Source organism: Parasteatoda tepidariorum, chromosome 10 (genome assembly GCF_982258835.1).
Source record: "Parasteatoda tepidariorum strain Cologne lab strain chromosome 10, Ptep-v5.0, whole genome shotgun sequence".
Lineage (NCBI taxonomy): Eukaryota > Metazoa > Arthropoda > Arachnida > Araneae > Theridiidae > Parasteatoda > Parasteatoda tepidariorum.
The window spans coordinates 84,904,010-84,919,217 of record NC_141764.1 but is presented as its reverse complement, the minus strand read 5'-3'; the positions used below and the strand labels follow the sequence as shown (position 1 = coordinate 84,919,217).

The window sequence follows — 15,208 nt, the reverse complement described above, 5'->3', positions numbered from 1 at the left end:
ATTACCTTTCCTTGCTTTGCAAATTTTAGCGTCGCCTTTTAATTGTATTTGATAATCGTTTGTTTTACCACTTTACATCTTTACCTCCTTTTGTTTTACATTTGAGATTTTAGTGGCTCCTTACGCCTTGTTCTTCTGTCTTACCTGATGTCAATTTGTCATCGGCTGTATTGGTTCTTTGACCTATATTAACTTGGGATCTCCGTTTACCTGTGACCTTTTAATGTTTTCTTACGTTCACTTCAGGTACACGTTTTTTAATGGTTCTCTTTATGTTTTACTGTTCTTGAATACATCAACAGTTTATACTTTGTGTCATTTATATCCTGTCACAATGTTAATGATCGCTTTGGTTTAGCGACCCAACTTACTCTGTATTATTACTCGTTTTAATCCTATGTACTGCCTGCACATGATGCATTGTATGTCATACTGTAATTTTCTGCGATGTGTTGTAAGATTTTCATTTGTGTCTTTGGCTCACTATAAGGGAGGTCCCGTCGGCTTCGGCACTATAAGGCTCTCGGAGCATTTTAATTATTTTGCTGCTGTTGCCATCAGACTCTGTAATGTTTTCGTATTTTTGCACTTTTTGTATTTTATGTACTTTTCTGTTTTTCTTGATTTTAATAAACATTTACCCGTATGCCCTAGATTGGGGCAGGTCGGGGTAAATATTTCATACTGTATGGCTGGTTTAGTGCAACGAAAAGATAGTTATAGGTAAACTCTTAACTGTAGCTTCTGAGGAGTAACAGAGTCTTCTTTGACTGTAATGATTAACCAGTCATCCTACTTTAAAAAAAATTCTTTGAACTACTATAATAGCTAGCCTTTAACCATTTGATCATGAGATATTACTGGGTTCAGATGTCACGAGTTACTTAAAACATCAGTTTATGGGTCACTCTTAACATTCAGTTCTTGAATCTTAACAAATTTGAAGTCCTGGAATGCACATAAAAAGTTAGAATTCAATAGTTGACGAATCAGTCAATCAGTGAAATTACGGTCGTCAATCAGTGAAATTACGGGACTTTATCATAAACAGATTAATTGCCGAATGAAACGGGAAAATTCTTGCTGTTCTTAGGAAACCACTTTTAAACTGAAGTTAAACCAATGAAAATGAATTTTTATCATTTAATTATTTAGTTGTTGTATTATCACTTCTAAAATCATAAACATTTTTGACTTACAATTTCTCAGTCTATTATGGCTGCAGCAATAATTCACATCAGAATAAAGTATTCTTTTGATTTATATGCGTACCAATTTCTAAACGTATTTCTCGTAATAGATTATCTTTAGATGTAGGTTAGGTGAAATTTAGATGATATGGGTATTATAGAACTAGTATAAGTACAATTTTGTACCATTTAAATACTTCATCCTCTAAAACCTGTGCCTTTATTTAGTGTTTCCTAATATGCTTAGAGATTTCTTTCAGCCTTCACTGTCAGAAATAAAATTATTACTTTTGATGATTTAACAATCCCTGAGCTATGTTTCGTTAATTTAAGAATATTTCGTCACGAAATCAAGTGATTTGTGACGAAACGTGAACTCTCAAGTAAATGACGAAAATGTTCCTTTTCGAAATTTCATTGTAGTGCACCGTGGAAGATTGTTTACCAAAATGACGAATCTAAAAAAGAGATTATAAGATCGAAAATAAATTGACGAAACAAGCCATCAGTTCATTATGGTGGTCAAAGAATTTGACTCAAACTACGGAGATCATTGGTTCAAATCCCGCTTTGGGAATGGATCCAATTTATCAATCTGCCTTTCTTGTGTTGTTCAGGTGACATTGATCTATCTATGGTGCCCGCGAGGAAATGATTATAAGAAAAATGAGAGACATTTTTTACTAAAAACGTCATTACAATGCAGTATGGTAATTTTATCAGAATTTTTTTTTCTCAGTGTATGTTTACTGTATTTGTTCCAGAAATTAGTTATGTCAATGAGAAAAATATATTAACTTTGATTCATTTGAAAAATTGTCCAATTTAGTTTATTTTTAAATAAAATCGTCTTTTTAGAAAAATGTCAATTGTAGTACTTATTTATGCCAAGACTAGTGCTTGTTGATAAAAAGATCATTATTTTTCCTTACTGTAGCAGAAGAACAAAATATGTCTTATCATTAAGTTCCAATAATTAGCGTAAGAAAATAGGCATGCAATAATTTTCTGATTTATGAAAGCTCACTAGTTTTCCAAATTAAACTGATTAATTGAAGAGAATGTCATTATTTGACTTCGCATTTAATACTTTTTATTATTAGTCGAAGCAATAGAGGAAAAACTATTTTTCAATATGGTGTGCTTTTTATTCATTGAATATATTTTGTTGTTATTTTTTGTATTATTGGTCAAAAACTTGTGATATGAGAAAATAAAAAGATTTTAAACTTTGATATCTGAAAAAATGCTGAAGTACTACTTTTTTAGTACTTTAAGTATTATTGTTTTATTAATGCTAACACTCGTACAAAAACCGGTTCCTGGTTATTTTCTAATCGAAAAAAGAAATAAATAAAAAAGGAAGTATTTTGAATTAATAATTATTTCTCTATGTACTTTTGTTAGAATTCATTGTAAGTCTCTTTCTGCGTTTTGCTCTGTTTAAGCTAGAAAACGAACAAAATTACATAAATTATTTTTCAATGTATTTATTCATATAAAACAGAGAATAAATAAAAAAAAAACATGAACAATGATGGTTTAATTGTTCACATCTGTGACGTTGATGTAATAATATCGTTAGTTTCTTTTTCCTGTTTCATTTCCAGTGGCTTGTCCAAATTCGTTTCATTCAACCAAAATCGAGTAACTGGACTAAGACAAATAGAATCTTTCGGAATAACATTGTTTTTCCATCCTATAAAAAATTTATTACAATTATCTCAATCATAATAAAACCAATATATTACAAAAGAGAGAGAAGTCATCGCGGTAGCATTATTGTGGTAACTAGTTAACCTTAGGTCAAATATATTTTTTTTTCTGTATAGACTTTTATAAACAACACCAAATTTTTAGTCATGGATTGAAAAAATTGCATCGTTTGATATTTGCCTTTTTGTCCTCCAATAGGTTGGATTAGTTTTTAATTGGGTACTTACACTTCAAGACGAAGAAGAACATGGATATCCGCACATGTGACCGATGACGTCCGAAACAGCTGATCGTTAATAAGTAAAATGACGTGTTAGAGTTGAAAAGTTTTTCCACATAAGTTAGGACAGGGATGGGCAAACTTTTTTGGTCAAGTGCAAAAAATCGAGAAAAAAATGTTTGCTTTGCCAAGTTAAAATTTCAAAATTTAAAATTAAAAAAAGCGATATACAAGTTTTAATTTAAATATTTAGTGAGATGAATGAAATTGCGATTTCATTTTTAAGAATTCCTTATATTGAGGTTCGAAGTGAGATGTGCTTATTTTAAGGAACGAGGCTAAATGCTTGTCTGTTAGTCTACTTCTGAAATGATTTTTTCCAAGGTTTATAGTTGAAAACTCTTGTTCACATATATAAGATTAAGCAAACATAGCACTGATTTTCAGGGTATGAAATATTAGATTTTGGAAACTAGCTTTTGGTAATGATTTGTAAAACTCCAACTTTGGCATATTTAGAAACAACTGCTTTAGATGATTGTTAGATTGTCCGCTCGTTGGAGCTTAAAATGCGGAGTCTGCCACATGTGAAGTACAATTCACCTATATTAGATTCCATAAGTTTGCTGCTCGAGAGAGACAAACGCTAGTTGAAGCCAATCTACGGCTATTCTATGAAGAACTGCTGTTTTCAGCATTTTACCAATTGAAGCTGCCTGTGCTAACTATTTCCATCAATTTATGTTTTGTAAAACAAAAATAGAGAAAGTAAAAAGGTCATCAGTACTTTGTTAAAAAAGAAAGAACGGATATAGCCTCAAAAAAATCGACAAAAAAATGGATGTCCATTGTTTTTTATTTGCCACGGATCGGCAAGCTGAAATTCTGTCCGCGGGCCGTATAAAACCTTCCGACGGGCCACAGTTGGCCCGCGGACCATTGTTTGCCCATCCCTGAGTGAGAATGTTCATTAACATGAAGTTGATTGAATACAGTGCCGTACCGCAACTCGAATTTGTTGTAATTCTTTATCGCCTATGTCTTTTACTTAACTTAGATTTATTATTTGTGTAAGTATTTTCTTGTAACCTTGATAGAATTTTGTTTTTTTATACCTGTCAACTACGATGCATAAATTTGTTTGTTGTTGTTTTAAGTGTCTTCGTGCTTGTTATTGCGTTAAGTAAGAAATATATAGTAAGAGAATTGAAATCTTTTTAATAGAATCTTTGGGTAAGAATATAGAAGAATATTCAGAGAATTTTAACTTGACAGGCACGGCTAACTCGAAATAGAATGGAAAGAACAGTTGCCAACGTAAGCAAATGCATTGCTTCAACAACCAATCACAATCGAGATACCCACACCAAGTCACTTGCAGGTATCCCATTCTAGCCAATATACATTTAAGCAGTCACGAAAGTCTTTCCTTTCTTCAGTATTCATATTTATAATAAAATCGCAGCTAAGACAGTGAATGTGTATAAATGTAGTGTATAGGAATAAGTTAATAATTAAAAAAAAAACATAAAAATATTTTTAATAATTATTTCGTAAAAACATTGAAAATTCACGCAAAATAAAAAAAAGTTACCAAGGAAAACAATCAAATTCCAAAAAGTTCCAAAATTATCGCGTGCTTTTTTATTTGATCTTCTTGACCTAATTTTTATCAACGCTTACATTAGCTTGATTTCTTTTACCTTCCACATTTTTTTTCGGTTCTGGTATTTAAATTAATCTAGTCGAAAAGTGTACGGGCATGAAAAACATAGAACAACACCAATCTCCTCAATGAGTTTAAATACCTTTATAGAAAGGTAACTTATATTTTGAATTTTCGTTCTTTGTATCGAACATTAAGCAGAATAATAAGGCAGATTTCTAAATACAAAAAGTTATTGTCTTTGAATTAAGCAACCTACTATTACTGTTTTTATCTAAACTGCTGATTTTATTTTTATTTGCACGATACAAAGTAATAACTAATACAATTGTAGAACGTAAAAAAAATACATTTTTGAAAATGAAAACCTTAAACATTCATATCAATCTTTTAATAACATCATATTATCTTTCATAAAGAAAAAATTTTAATCATTAAGTGAATGTTGAAAAATCTTTCTAAAACTAGAAATTAATAAAAAAAAATGATAATGGTTCTGAAAAGCTATTGAAAACGAATAGAAAAATCATTTTAACTATTAAAAACCAGTACAAGGACCCTCAAAAATGTAATTTACTTTAGTTTAAGAAGTTGTTAATTGAGATGAAAAGTATTATTATATAATGAAGAAAAATATCAATTATTTATGTGTTTTAAGTCGATTAATACGATGACACCATATGCCAAATTGCAATATATTAGCATTTCATATGGCCCAATATGCTGTTCAATGTGAAAAGGATTGTTAATTTAAAATGAGAGAGAAATGGACTTACCTGTTACTAGAACACTGAGGATGATCAAGAATTGAGTTAAGAGAAAACCCATCAAAGCATACCACATGAAGGATATTCTGTACAAAACAAAGGTGCTTCTGAAAATTAAAATAAAAGATGACATATACTGAAAATGCTAATAGGATTATTCAGTCAAATATATATTAATATATTCGATATTACAATGATCTAATATAATCTAATATAATAATATATTCTATTATAATATATTCTATAATAATATATTCCATAATAATATACACTCTATAACAAAAAAATCGACGCACCAAGAAGCAATCATCCGATTGCTTTGAAATTTCGGTTACAGTGGTGCATGGCTCGATCAGGCGGAATGATGCTGACTGGGGACGTATAGTCTTTAGCGACGAATCCCGCTTCCAACTGTGTCCTGACGATCATCGGAGACGTGTTTGGAGACGCACAGGACATCCTGCCTTCACTATTGCACGCCACACCGGCCCTGAACAAGGCATTATGGTCTGGGGTGTCATTTCCTTTGACAACCGGACCCCTTTGGTCGTCGTTAGAGGTACACTTACTGCGCAGCGGTGTGTCGACGGCATCCTAAGACCTGTTTTGCTACCGTTCCTTTTGCAGCGCCCTGGGCTGGTTTTTCAGCAGGATAATACCAGAATGCCAGACCACATACGGCACGCGTTGCTATTAACTGTCTGCAAGCTTGTCAAACTCTTCCTTGGCCTGCCAGATCACCAGATCTGTCTCCCATCGAGCATGTCTGGGATATGATGGGAAGGCGATTGCATCTGGCACGGAATGTTGATGACCTCGTTCGACAATTGGATCGAATTCGGCAGGAAATACCGCAAGAGACCATCCGGGAGCTTTATCGGTCTATGCCACGCCGTGTGTCAGCTTGTATCCAGGCTGGAGGCGGGTCAACACCTTAGTGAACTTGTTACTGTAACTCTGCAATAAATTATTCAATTGTTCTGAAATTTTAATCGTTTACTATTCTGTACATTGTCTTCCTATCCACCAATTTTCGTTTCAATCGGACAACTGCTTCTTGGTGCGTCGATATTTTTGTTATTGAGTGTATTTCATAATAATATATTCCATAATAGTATATTCCATAATAATATATTTCATAACAATATATTCTATAATAATATATTCTATAATAATATATTCTATAGTAATATTTTTTTATTTCCAATGGCAGATTATAGACAGTAACAGCATACATAAACATCTAATAAATAAGAACAGAAACAAAAGATGCTGCAACAGAGTCCATTAATCACAACATGTCTCTAGCTTCCCAATAGCGTTCAATCATAGAATTCCTGCCAAGTGCAGAGCAGCGGAGAAGGTGCGTGGAATCCATGTCCTCACCACTGGACTGCAAAGAGTGCATACCGGGGAAGGAACGCTACCAAATCCAGACAGATGTTTCCGCAGACTGTCATGACCGGTAGCCAAGCGGAATTAAGCCACCGCTCTTCGTCTTGGGCTGTTTCTCAAATTTAGGATGGTACCCCTCCAAGACTTAATAGAAGTACGGTCGATAAGTTCTTCATGAGCACAGGTCTTAAAGGTCCTCTTAATAAGCTGTTTGAAGGAACAGAAGGGCATAAAGTGCGCAGAAGTCTGAAAAATTAAGGCCCCCTTTTTTGCTAAATAGTTTGCATTTTCGTTACCCGTAACCCCGCAATTGGCAGGAACCCACTGGAGAACAGTGGTTTTTTTCAGGGATGCTAGGTATTCAAGTTGGAGGCGCAATCCAAAATGTCTCGAGTTAAGGGATTATTTAAGGATGCAATGGCAAGCAAAGCAGCTCTTGAGTCGCATAGGACAACAGCTTTTTCAAAAAGATTGATATGACACTGTAACTAGACTAGAGCTATTTGGATTGCAGCTATCTCTCCATCAAAAGCAGATCCCTGTCTCACAGGGGCATAAAAGGAAAAGGCCTTATTCTATAATAATATATTCTATAAACATACATACCTCAGTTTTTCACAATGACAGTTCTGTGCCTAAACTACTACGCCATCACGGATTGAATGTATATTTACAGAATATATTATTATAGAATAAATAAATATACATTCAATCCGTGATGGCGCAGTAGTTTAGGCACAAAACTGTCAATGTGAAAAACTGAGGTTCGATCTCCAGTGACGGGAAAACCTAACTTTATATTATAATTTAGGTAAATTATCGTCTTGTTTACTTTTGTTGTACTTTCTTTCAAACTAATTAAAATTTCCACTAAAATGTTATGTATAATGTAATATTAATCTTGGAATAAGTAATTATGAAGCTACAAATCTTGCCAATGAAAATTCATGGATGAAATGTAAAAATTAAAGGATTTTCCATGTGGTTCAAAAAGAAAATACCTGTTGATTTGAAAAATCAATTTAAAAAAAGAAACTGCATATAACTTAACAGTTTTCTCCATCCTCGGGAAAAATCAGGATATTTTTCACTGATTTTATGTATTAGTTACAAAAATTGACAACAGATGACATAGCTGACTGAGAAAAAGCATAAGCAGTTTTATTTTAACAAGCACCATTTGCAGCAACAACGTGGCTTAATCAGAAACCTAAAACTAAACAGTCTCTCTCGATTGGTAATTTCAGTTGGAACTATTTCGCAAGCAGTAGGAAAAAAGCAGCAGCTCTGATGTCACAAACAGCAGAACCGAGTCATCTGCTGATGGATCTTGTAACCGATGTTTAAGCTCAATGGCAATAAATAATCTTAGTTTCTATGCACGAGGCAATAAACCACACATTTACATCATTATCCGTTTTCTTTTAATTGATTTAAAAAATCGTTGGTCTCTTCTAGAAGACCCTATGATTTGACCAACTCACATTAAATAATAGAACTAAATTTTTCCATCGAATCTTTCATAATGAGAACAGACTATTTTCCATGTATATGTAACGTTATTATAGTGTATAAATCTAGGTAATGTACCTATTTAAAGGAAAGAATTCCGATGGGTCATAGGTTAAGGCACTGAACTTCCATTGTGGAGAACTGGGTGGCAGCTTGAATCTCACCCAGCTTTAGGTCGATTCCAACTTGTCGTTGTCGTAGTACATTTACGTTGCACTAGAGAATGCACAATGGGCTATTGGCGACGGTCTAGGAAGCATCCCTGAGGATGATCCGAAGACATGTCATCACAATTTTGATCCTCTGTAGAGGGGATGCCACCCCCGTTTCGGTAGGCCGACAACCTGCAAGTGAAGTCGAGCACTTTACAGTAGAACAGTTTAACGAGGACCTATACCGCACACCCTCGGTCCCTACGCAGACTGATCCAAGTGGTCCCCCACCCGCACATTGGCCGCAGCCAGTGATGCTTGATTTCGGTGATCTGCTGGGAGCCGTGTCCTAACGGTCAGTCCACTACGGGACGATTCCAACTTGTCAGAGGAGTAAAGAAGGCGGTGTGCAAAGCTGACAACATTGATACCACCATGCTATTGGTCACGAAACTATGGAGACTTTAACACCCCTGACCCTTTTGTCCCAAAATGGGTAGTTGCGGGATTTATTTACGATTGTTATTGTTAATTTACGTCGCACTAGAGCTGCACAATGGGCTATTGGCGACGGTCTGGGAAACATCCCGGAGGATGATCCGAAGACATGCCATCACAATTTTGATCCTCTGCGGAGGGGATGGCACCTACGATTCGGTAGCCCGACGACCTGCGCGCGAAGTCGAGCACTTTACGGTAGCACAGTTTAACGAGGACCAATACCGCACACCCTCGGTCCCTACGCAGACTGATCCAAGTGGCCACCCACCCGCACACTAACCGTAGCCAGTGATGCTTGACTTCGGTGATCTGCTGGGAACCGTGTCTTAACGATCAGTCCACTGCGGGACGATTTATTTACGAAGCAGAGTTTATTATTGTACTTACTCTTCCGGTATTTGTGTTGAGGACGATATTTTTAAAGCGGAAGTAAAATTAAAGCTGCTGGTTAGAGAAATATTGTTTGAAGGACACTCATCTGTGCTTAGAGGAAGTGGCGACTTGACATATCCAGATAGTAATGTTCCAAATCCTATCCATGACATTACTAAATATGACGTAACGAGAGAAAAGGAGACACACTAAAAATAAAAATAATTATTATAATGCATATCTTTTTTAATATACATCATTATTTTAAAATTCTGAAGTATATATTTATAGATTAAACTATTGGAATCGCCTTTTTAATTGGTAAAAGATACTGTGATCATGCGATAAGATTAATTCTCATTCGACTAAATTCAAAGAATGCTTTATGAATGGACTACTTATAAAAGAAGCTTAAAAATCAATAGACTATAAAGTTACAGTGAAATGATTTTTAAATTGCAATAGCTGCTTATTTCCACAACAGAGAAACAATGCTGCCCGAAATAATGATGCAGTCACTTTTTACCAAACATTTAAAAGAAATGTCGGAAATTTTTTTTAAAAATTTTTTTACAATTTTAAAAAATAAATATTGCTGAGCAATATTTAATTCAAAACTTAAAAATACAAGACACGTTTTTCGTTGAAGTTATAGAATCATAGTTATTCTATTCAAAAGTCTATTTGCACATAAAATAAAAACGAAGTCAAGAATTATTCTGCAGAGTTTTTATAACCTTCTTCTATTAATTTATGACTCTAAATGTAAAGATATTTTTTTCTTTATTTACTAATAAGATAGATATCTGACTGTCTAATCATGAAAAGGTTTGGATAATTTAATGAAGTTTGATAGTTTCTGTGCAAAATAAATTCTCAAACATAAATTATTATTATATTTTTAAGATATTATATTTTCAATTTTTATTTTAAGTGTTAAAATTAATTAATAATCAATTCGTTCAGTGCTTTTATTAAGTGTTTGTCAAGTGCTATTCTTATGAAACGAAATATAAATATTTAATTTACAATTATCAATAGCCAAGGATATTACTAAATGAATTACCTTATCAGACGCTTTCCTCGTCAAAACACCGGTTAAAAAGACGGCAAGCATTGGACCTTCCAATGACGTTAACATGATGTTTAATAATTGTATTAGACTTTTCACTTCTAAGAAACAGAAGCTGAGGCCAATACATACACCACCATATATCACAGCTTTTGAAAATAAAAATGAATTATTATATTAAAAAAGAATTTTGCGTAAAAGAATAAACAATTGTCGTATTGATAGCTGAATTTTGAACAGATTTTCCGGACCGGTTAATTTTTGAGTGAAAGTAGACAACATTTGTGTTACAAGGAGAGAAAAACCACGAATCCATTGAATAAGCGGACAAGATGTAACTATAATCCATGATCTGTTTATCTCAAATATAGACATACCAATAATTCTAAGATGACGGGGAAATTTGAATCACAGTTTTACTGCAATAAAAGTGGTTTTTGTCATAACTCATGAACATTTTCATAAGTACGAAACAATAAATATATTTATACATTTAAATATAATTGAATCAATTATGTACTTCCTTACCATTTTATGTCACGCCCCTTTTAATTCGAGATGAAAAAAATCTTAAAATGCGAAATATAAGACATTATAACAAAGACAGATGGAGCAAAAATTTCTTCTATGACATAAAATATATCCTAAAGTTCCTTTTCGTACAATAGTCTAGGAAAAGTTTTCGTGGTTTTCCTATACTTATAACACAAATGTTGCTTACTTTAACTCAAATGTTCTCCAGAATGGCGAGTTTGTCGCCAAAAGTTCGTAATCCAACTTTATAATTCCGCTATTTTATTATTCGTATTTTTGATTATTTTTATGCTACAAATATTGATTAGAGATATGCGTGATACCATACGCGTCTAGTTGTAGAGATCCATAGGCTTCAACACCTGCGGTATCTTGAAGGTAATTTCCAGTTGTCAGGAAATTAAATGCAATACTGACCACTTTGACGTCAGCATTCTATTTAGGCTAACAACAGCCTGTTGAGGGTCTGCTTTTTTTATTGATTGAAGAGTAAGAGCATGAATAATACCCTGAAAAAATTATGGTAAAAAGTACAGGTACTTTATACGTAATCGCCATTTTCTCCAGAATATATTGCGGAACAAAAATCTGATATACCACAGTATTTAAAGAAATAATTACATTAAAATCATTGAATCACTCCAATTAAAGAAAATATTACTGTAAAAGTTATGGTATAATATTTACGGTAAAAATGGATTTTACGGATGATACAACCAAAGTGCTGATACCTCATACCGTAATTTGATCCGATATCTTTTGCAGCGTAGGTGATAACTTTCAAGAGCAATTAAGCATATTTTTTCAATGCAAATTGTTATTTTTGGGGGAAAATATTTTATACATGCATTAAATAAATAAGAAGTTTCATATTCAACAGCCTTTTCTATCTGATTTCATCTTACTTCCTTTTCAAATTCAAAATTTTCTGTTCAAACCTAATTACAAAAAGTGATTACAGAGTTAAAATTACTTGATGAAGACAAAAAAGTTATAAAATTACAGAATAGCTTTACTAGAAAGACTGTTTTTAAATCCGAAAGTGTCCCTTTCTTGTAGAATGGTTTAATGAAATCGATTACAGTCACAGTTGAGGCAGAATTGAGGCAGGATGACATCGTACTTAAGGATGCACTGAAGATACCGGCAATACAAACACCTGTCAATCCAGGAATGGAGTTAAATCTATTGACAATGTATGCAGGAACTATCTAAAATTATAATAAAAATTTAGGAAGTATAAGACATGAAGCAACGTGTATTCTGGATATTTGATGCTTATTTTTAGAATTTTTGAAGAAATTAAAGTGTAAAGCAGACAGCCATGATATTGGGCTCAAATCAATACTAAACCTAATAAATAATAAAAGCATTATTAAAATCTGCCGAATTATTATCGAAGTCACTTATAGTAAAGGCTAGACTTAATGTTTGAATATCAATTTATACAAATTCAAAAGCATTAACATGTGATCATGAGTGACATCTTGAAGTTTTATTTAGAAATCGCACTTGTTTTCACTCTTTCAAACACTTGATATTTTTCTGAAAATCTTTAAAACAGATCTAAATTTTTTACAAAGATTCCATTCTTGTATTTATTGAAAGTATTCAGTAGGGACAAACCAGCATAAGAGTGTAACTGAATCAATTATTACAACTATTTATAACAACTAGCTCGTCTCAAATTTGACAAATTACGTAAAAGGTACCTATGTTTCAGCTATTTCAATTTGATTCAACTTCCTCAGAGTTTCCTCTCTATCTAATTAAAATAAAATTGTTTTCGTAAAAACATGGAACTTTAAAAATGTTTTTTTTAAAAAATTTTTAGAAAAATTATTGAAAGAATACTAAAGATAAATACAATACTCGCAGATTAAAAAAATATACAATGTAAATTATACGTCAAACACACAGTTTGTTTAATCGGGACAATCCTTTTAATCTGAGCAATTCAAACGTTTTAACCCAAAATCTACACAAAATTTAAATTAATAAAAAACAATAAAGCAATGAATTTTAAAATATTTTGTTATTATTTATTACAAACATTTAAACCAAAATGGATCTAAAAGAAAACTTTCATCACAAAATCAGTTTAAAACTGGTTTTCAAATTTTAAGCTACTGATGGCGAACCAATGGCACGCGTGCCATTTATGGCACGCGACACAATATTTTGGGCACTCCACAGATCACAATTGTTGTTACACTATGAATTGTTTTTACACAAATGTTATAACGCTATGAAGCATATGTAACAATTAAATTAAAATTCACAAAAAGCAAACAAAATATTAAACAAATATTAATAAAAAAATTAAAAATTAATACTAAAAAACAATTAATAACCGTAAAAAACAAGCTAACAATAAGTAACTAGCAAAACAAAATCAACAGTCCTGCTTAAACTTACATCTTAGAACCTCTAATCTGCAACAACAAAAGTCACATTGATGTTACTTTAGGTTGAATTACTTGTATAACTGAGACATTGCAAAATGTATTTTTTTTCAATGAAAAATAAAGAGTTTTGAGTTGATAGTATTTAGTATTACTATTTTCCCAATAATCACGAAGTCAAAATTATTTGACGGCACGTCTATGACCTCATTAAGCAATTTCTTAGAGAAAATGGCACGTTGGTGTATAAAGGTTCGCCACCCCTGTACTATGATATCTCTTTGCAAACTTGTATTACATTGAATACATTTTTTATTTTATAAAATGTTCATAATTGCTTTGATATTTTGTTTCTAGGATATTAAAACTATGCAAAAATTAGCATTTAAACAAAACTTTTAAATACGATTTACATTGTAAATTAACACCTGATCTTACCTGATCATACCTACTTAATCCTGTTTGATTGACATTTAGAATCGGATCACAGTGATAGTATACAGAATAAAGTACAATACCATAAATGTGGGTGAGGAAAAATATTGCCGATGCCGGCAAAATAGTCAGATGCAAAGTTCTGTAAGTAGAAAATCATTTTACTCCTTTAATAAATTATATTTATGTTTGTCAATTTCAAAAAAACTATTATAAATATCTGTTAAATAATGAACTTGTATGAAGACAATTTAGCACTTATTGTCCAAATTATGCAATTTGTTAATCCTAGTTTTTAAGATGTTTAATGAAAATACATCTTTTACGTATATTAGAAATATGTGTTTAAATAAAATTGAGAAGGAAATTAATGTTTGCTTAATGAGGAGCTTATTATTAAGTATGTGGGGAAAATCCCTCATGAGTTCATAAAAAAATTAGGAAATTTATTGCATTTATTTAAAAATTTATTAAAAAAATTATCGTGATTTTTTATAATTACGAAATATTTTTAAAAAATTCCCAAACCTAAAACTTTGCTTATTATCTAAAACTAAATGCATAAATATATTTAAATAATTTTTATTTAGCAAAGTCTACTCCATATGCATCGAAATGTTTGAAAGATTTTAAATTTAGTTTTTGATTTTTAAAAAAAAAGCAGCAAAGCAAAAATGTGTGAAAAAATTAAGCCTATACAGTAAGATCTTTAAACAAAGTTGAGTTGCAATTCTACGTACATATTTTCACGTGCTATTTCCATGCAATAAATAGATCAATAAGTCGTCGAAAAATTTTATATTCTCGTTATAGCAATTCAGTATTTAATTACCAAGTCAATTACCTTCAATTATTCCTCATACAATTACTGACTGAATTTTAACCGCCGTTTTTAAAATGCAACTAAGCACTCAGAACCATGCATATTTACCAAAATAGCAGTTGGTAAAAACTTAAATTTCATTAGTAATTTATGCGTAAATGGTTATTAATTAAGAGTATTGTCAATAAACAACAAGTTTAATGAGTTAATTACACTCATTTTCACTTTTGCGCACACTGTAAAAAATTCCAGATTGAATTTCTGAAGGAAAACACCGACACTCAGGTTGCCGGTGCATTTTACCATAAAAACCATTTTTACCGGAAAATGCTAGGTAACAAAAAAACTTATATTCCGTAATTTTTTATACAATAACATTTACACTAAAATCTCCAAACTTAAGTTTAATATTAATTACGCTGTTAATATTAATTACAAGTTCAAAGTG

At 32.1% G+C, this 15,208-nt stretch overlaps 1 protein-coding gene across 1 annotated transcript in view; it reads right to left on the bottom strand.

The window, feature by feature from the left end:
• Positions 1-2,664: 2,664 nt before the first annotated feature.
• The window catches only part of LOC122269404 (putative sodium-dependent multivitamin transporter), a 29,758-nt gene continuing 17,214 nt past the window's right edge, over positions 2,665-15,208 (bottom strand). The window contains exons 6-11 of the mRNA XM_071184227.2: positions 13,941-14,079; positions 12,101-12,308; positions 10,558-10,712; positions 9,507-9,700; positions 5,569-5,666; positions 2,665-2,889 (exon numbers count right to left, since the gene is read on the bottom strand). Of these exons, the coding sequence (XP_071040328.2) occupies positions 2,741-2,889; positions 5,569-5,666; positions 9,507-9,700; positions 10,558-10,712; positions 12,101-12,308; positions 13,941-14,079 (943 nt within the window). The 3' untranslated portion in view covers positions 2,665-2,740. The remainder of the gene's footprint in view (positions 2,890-5,568; positions 5,667-9,506; positions 9,701-10,557; positions 10,713-12,100; positions 12,309-13,940; positions 14,080-15,208) is intronic.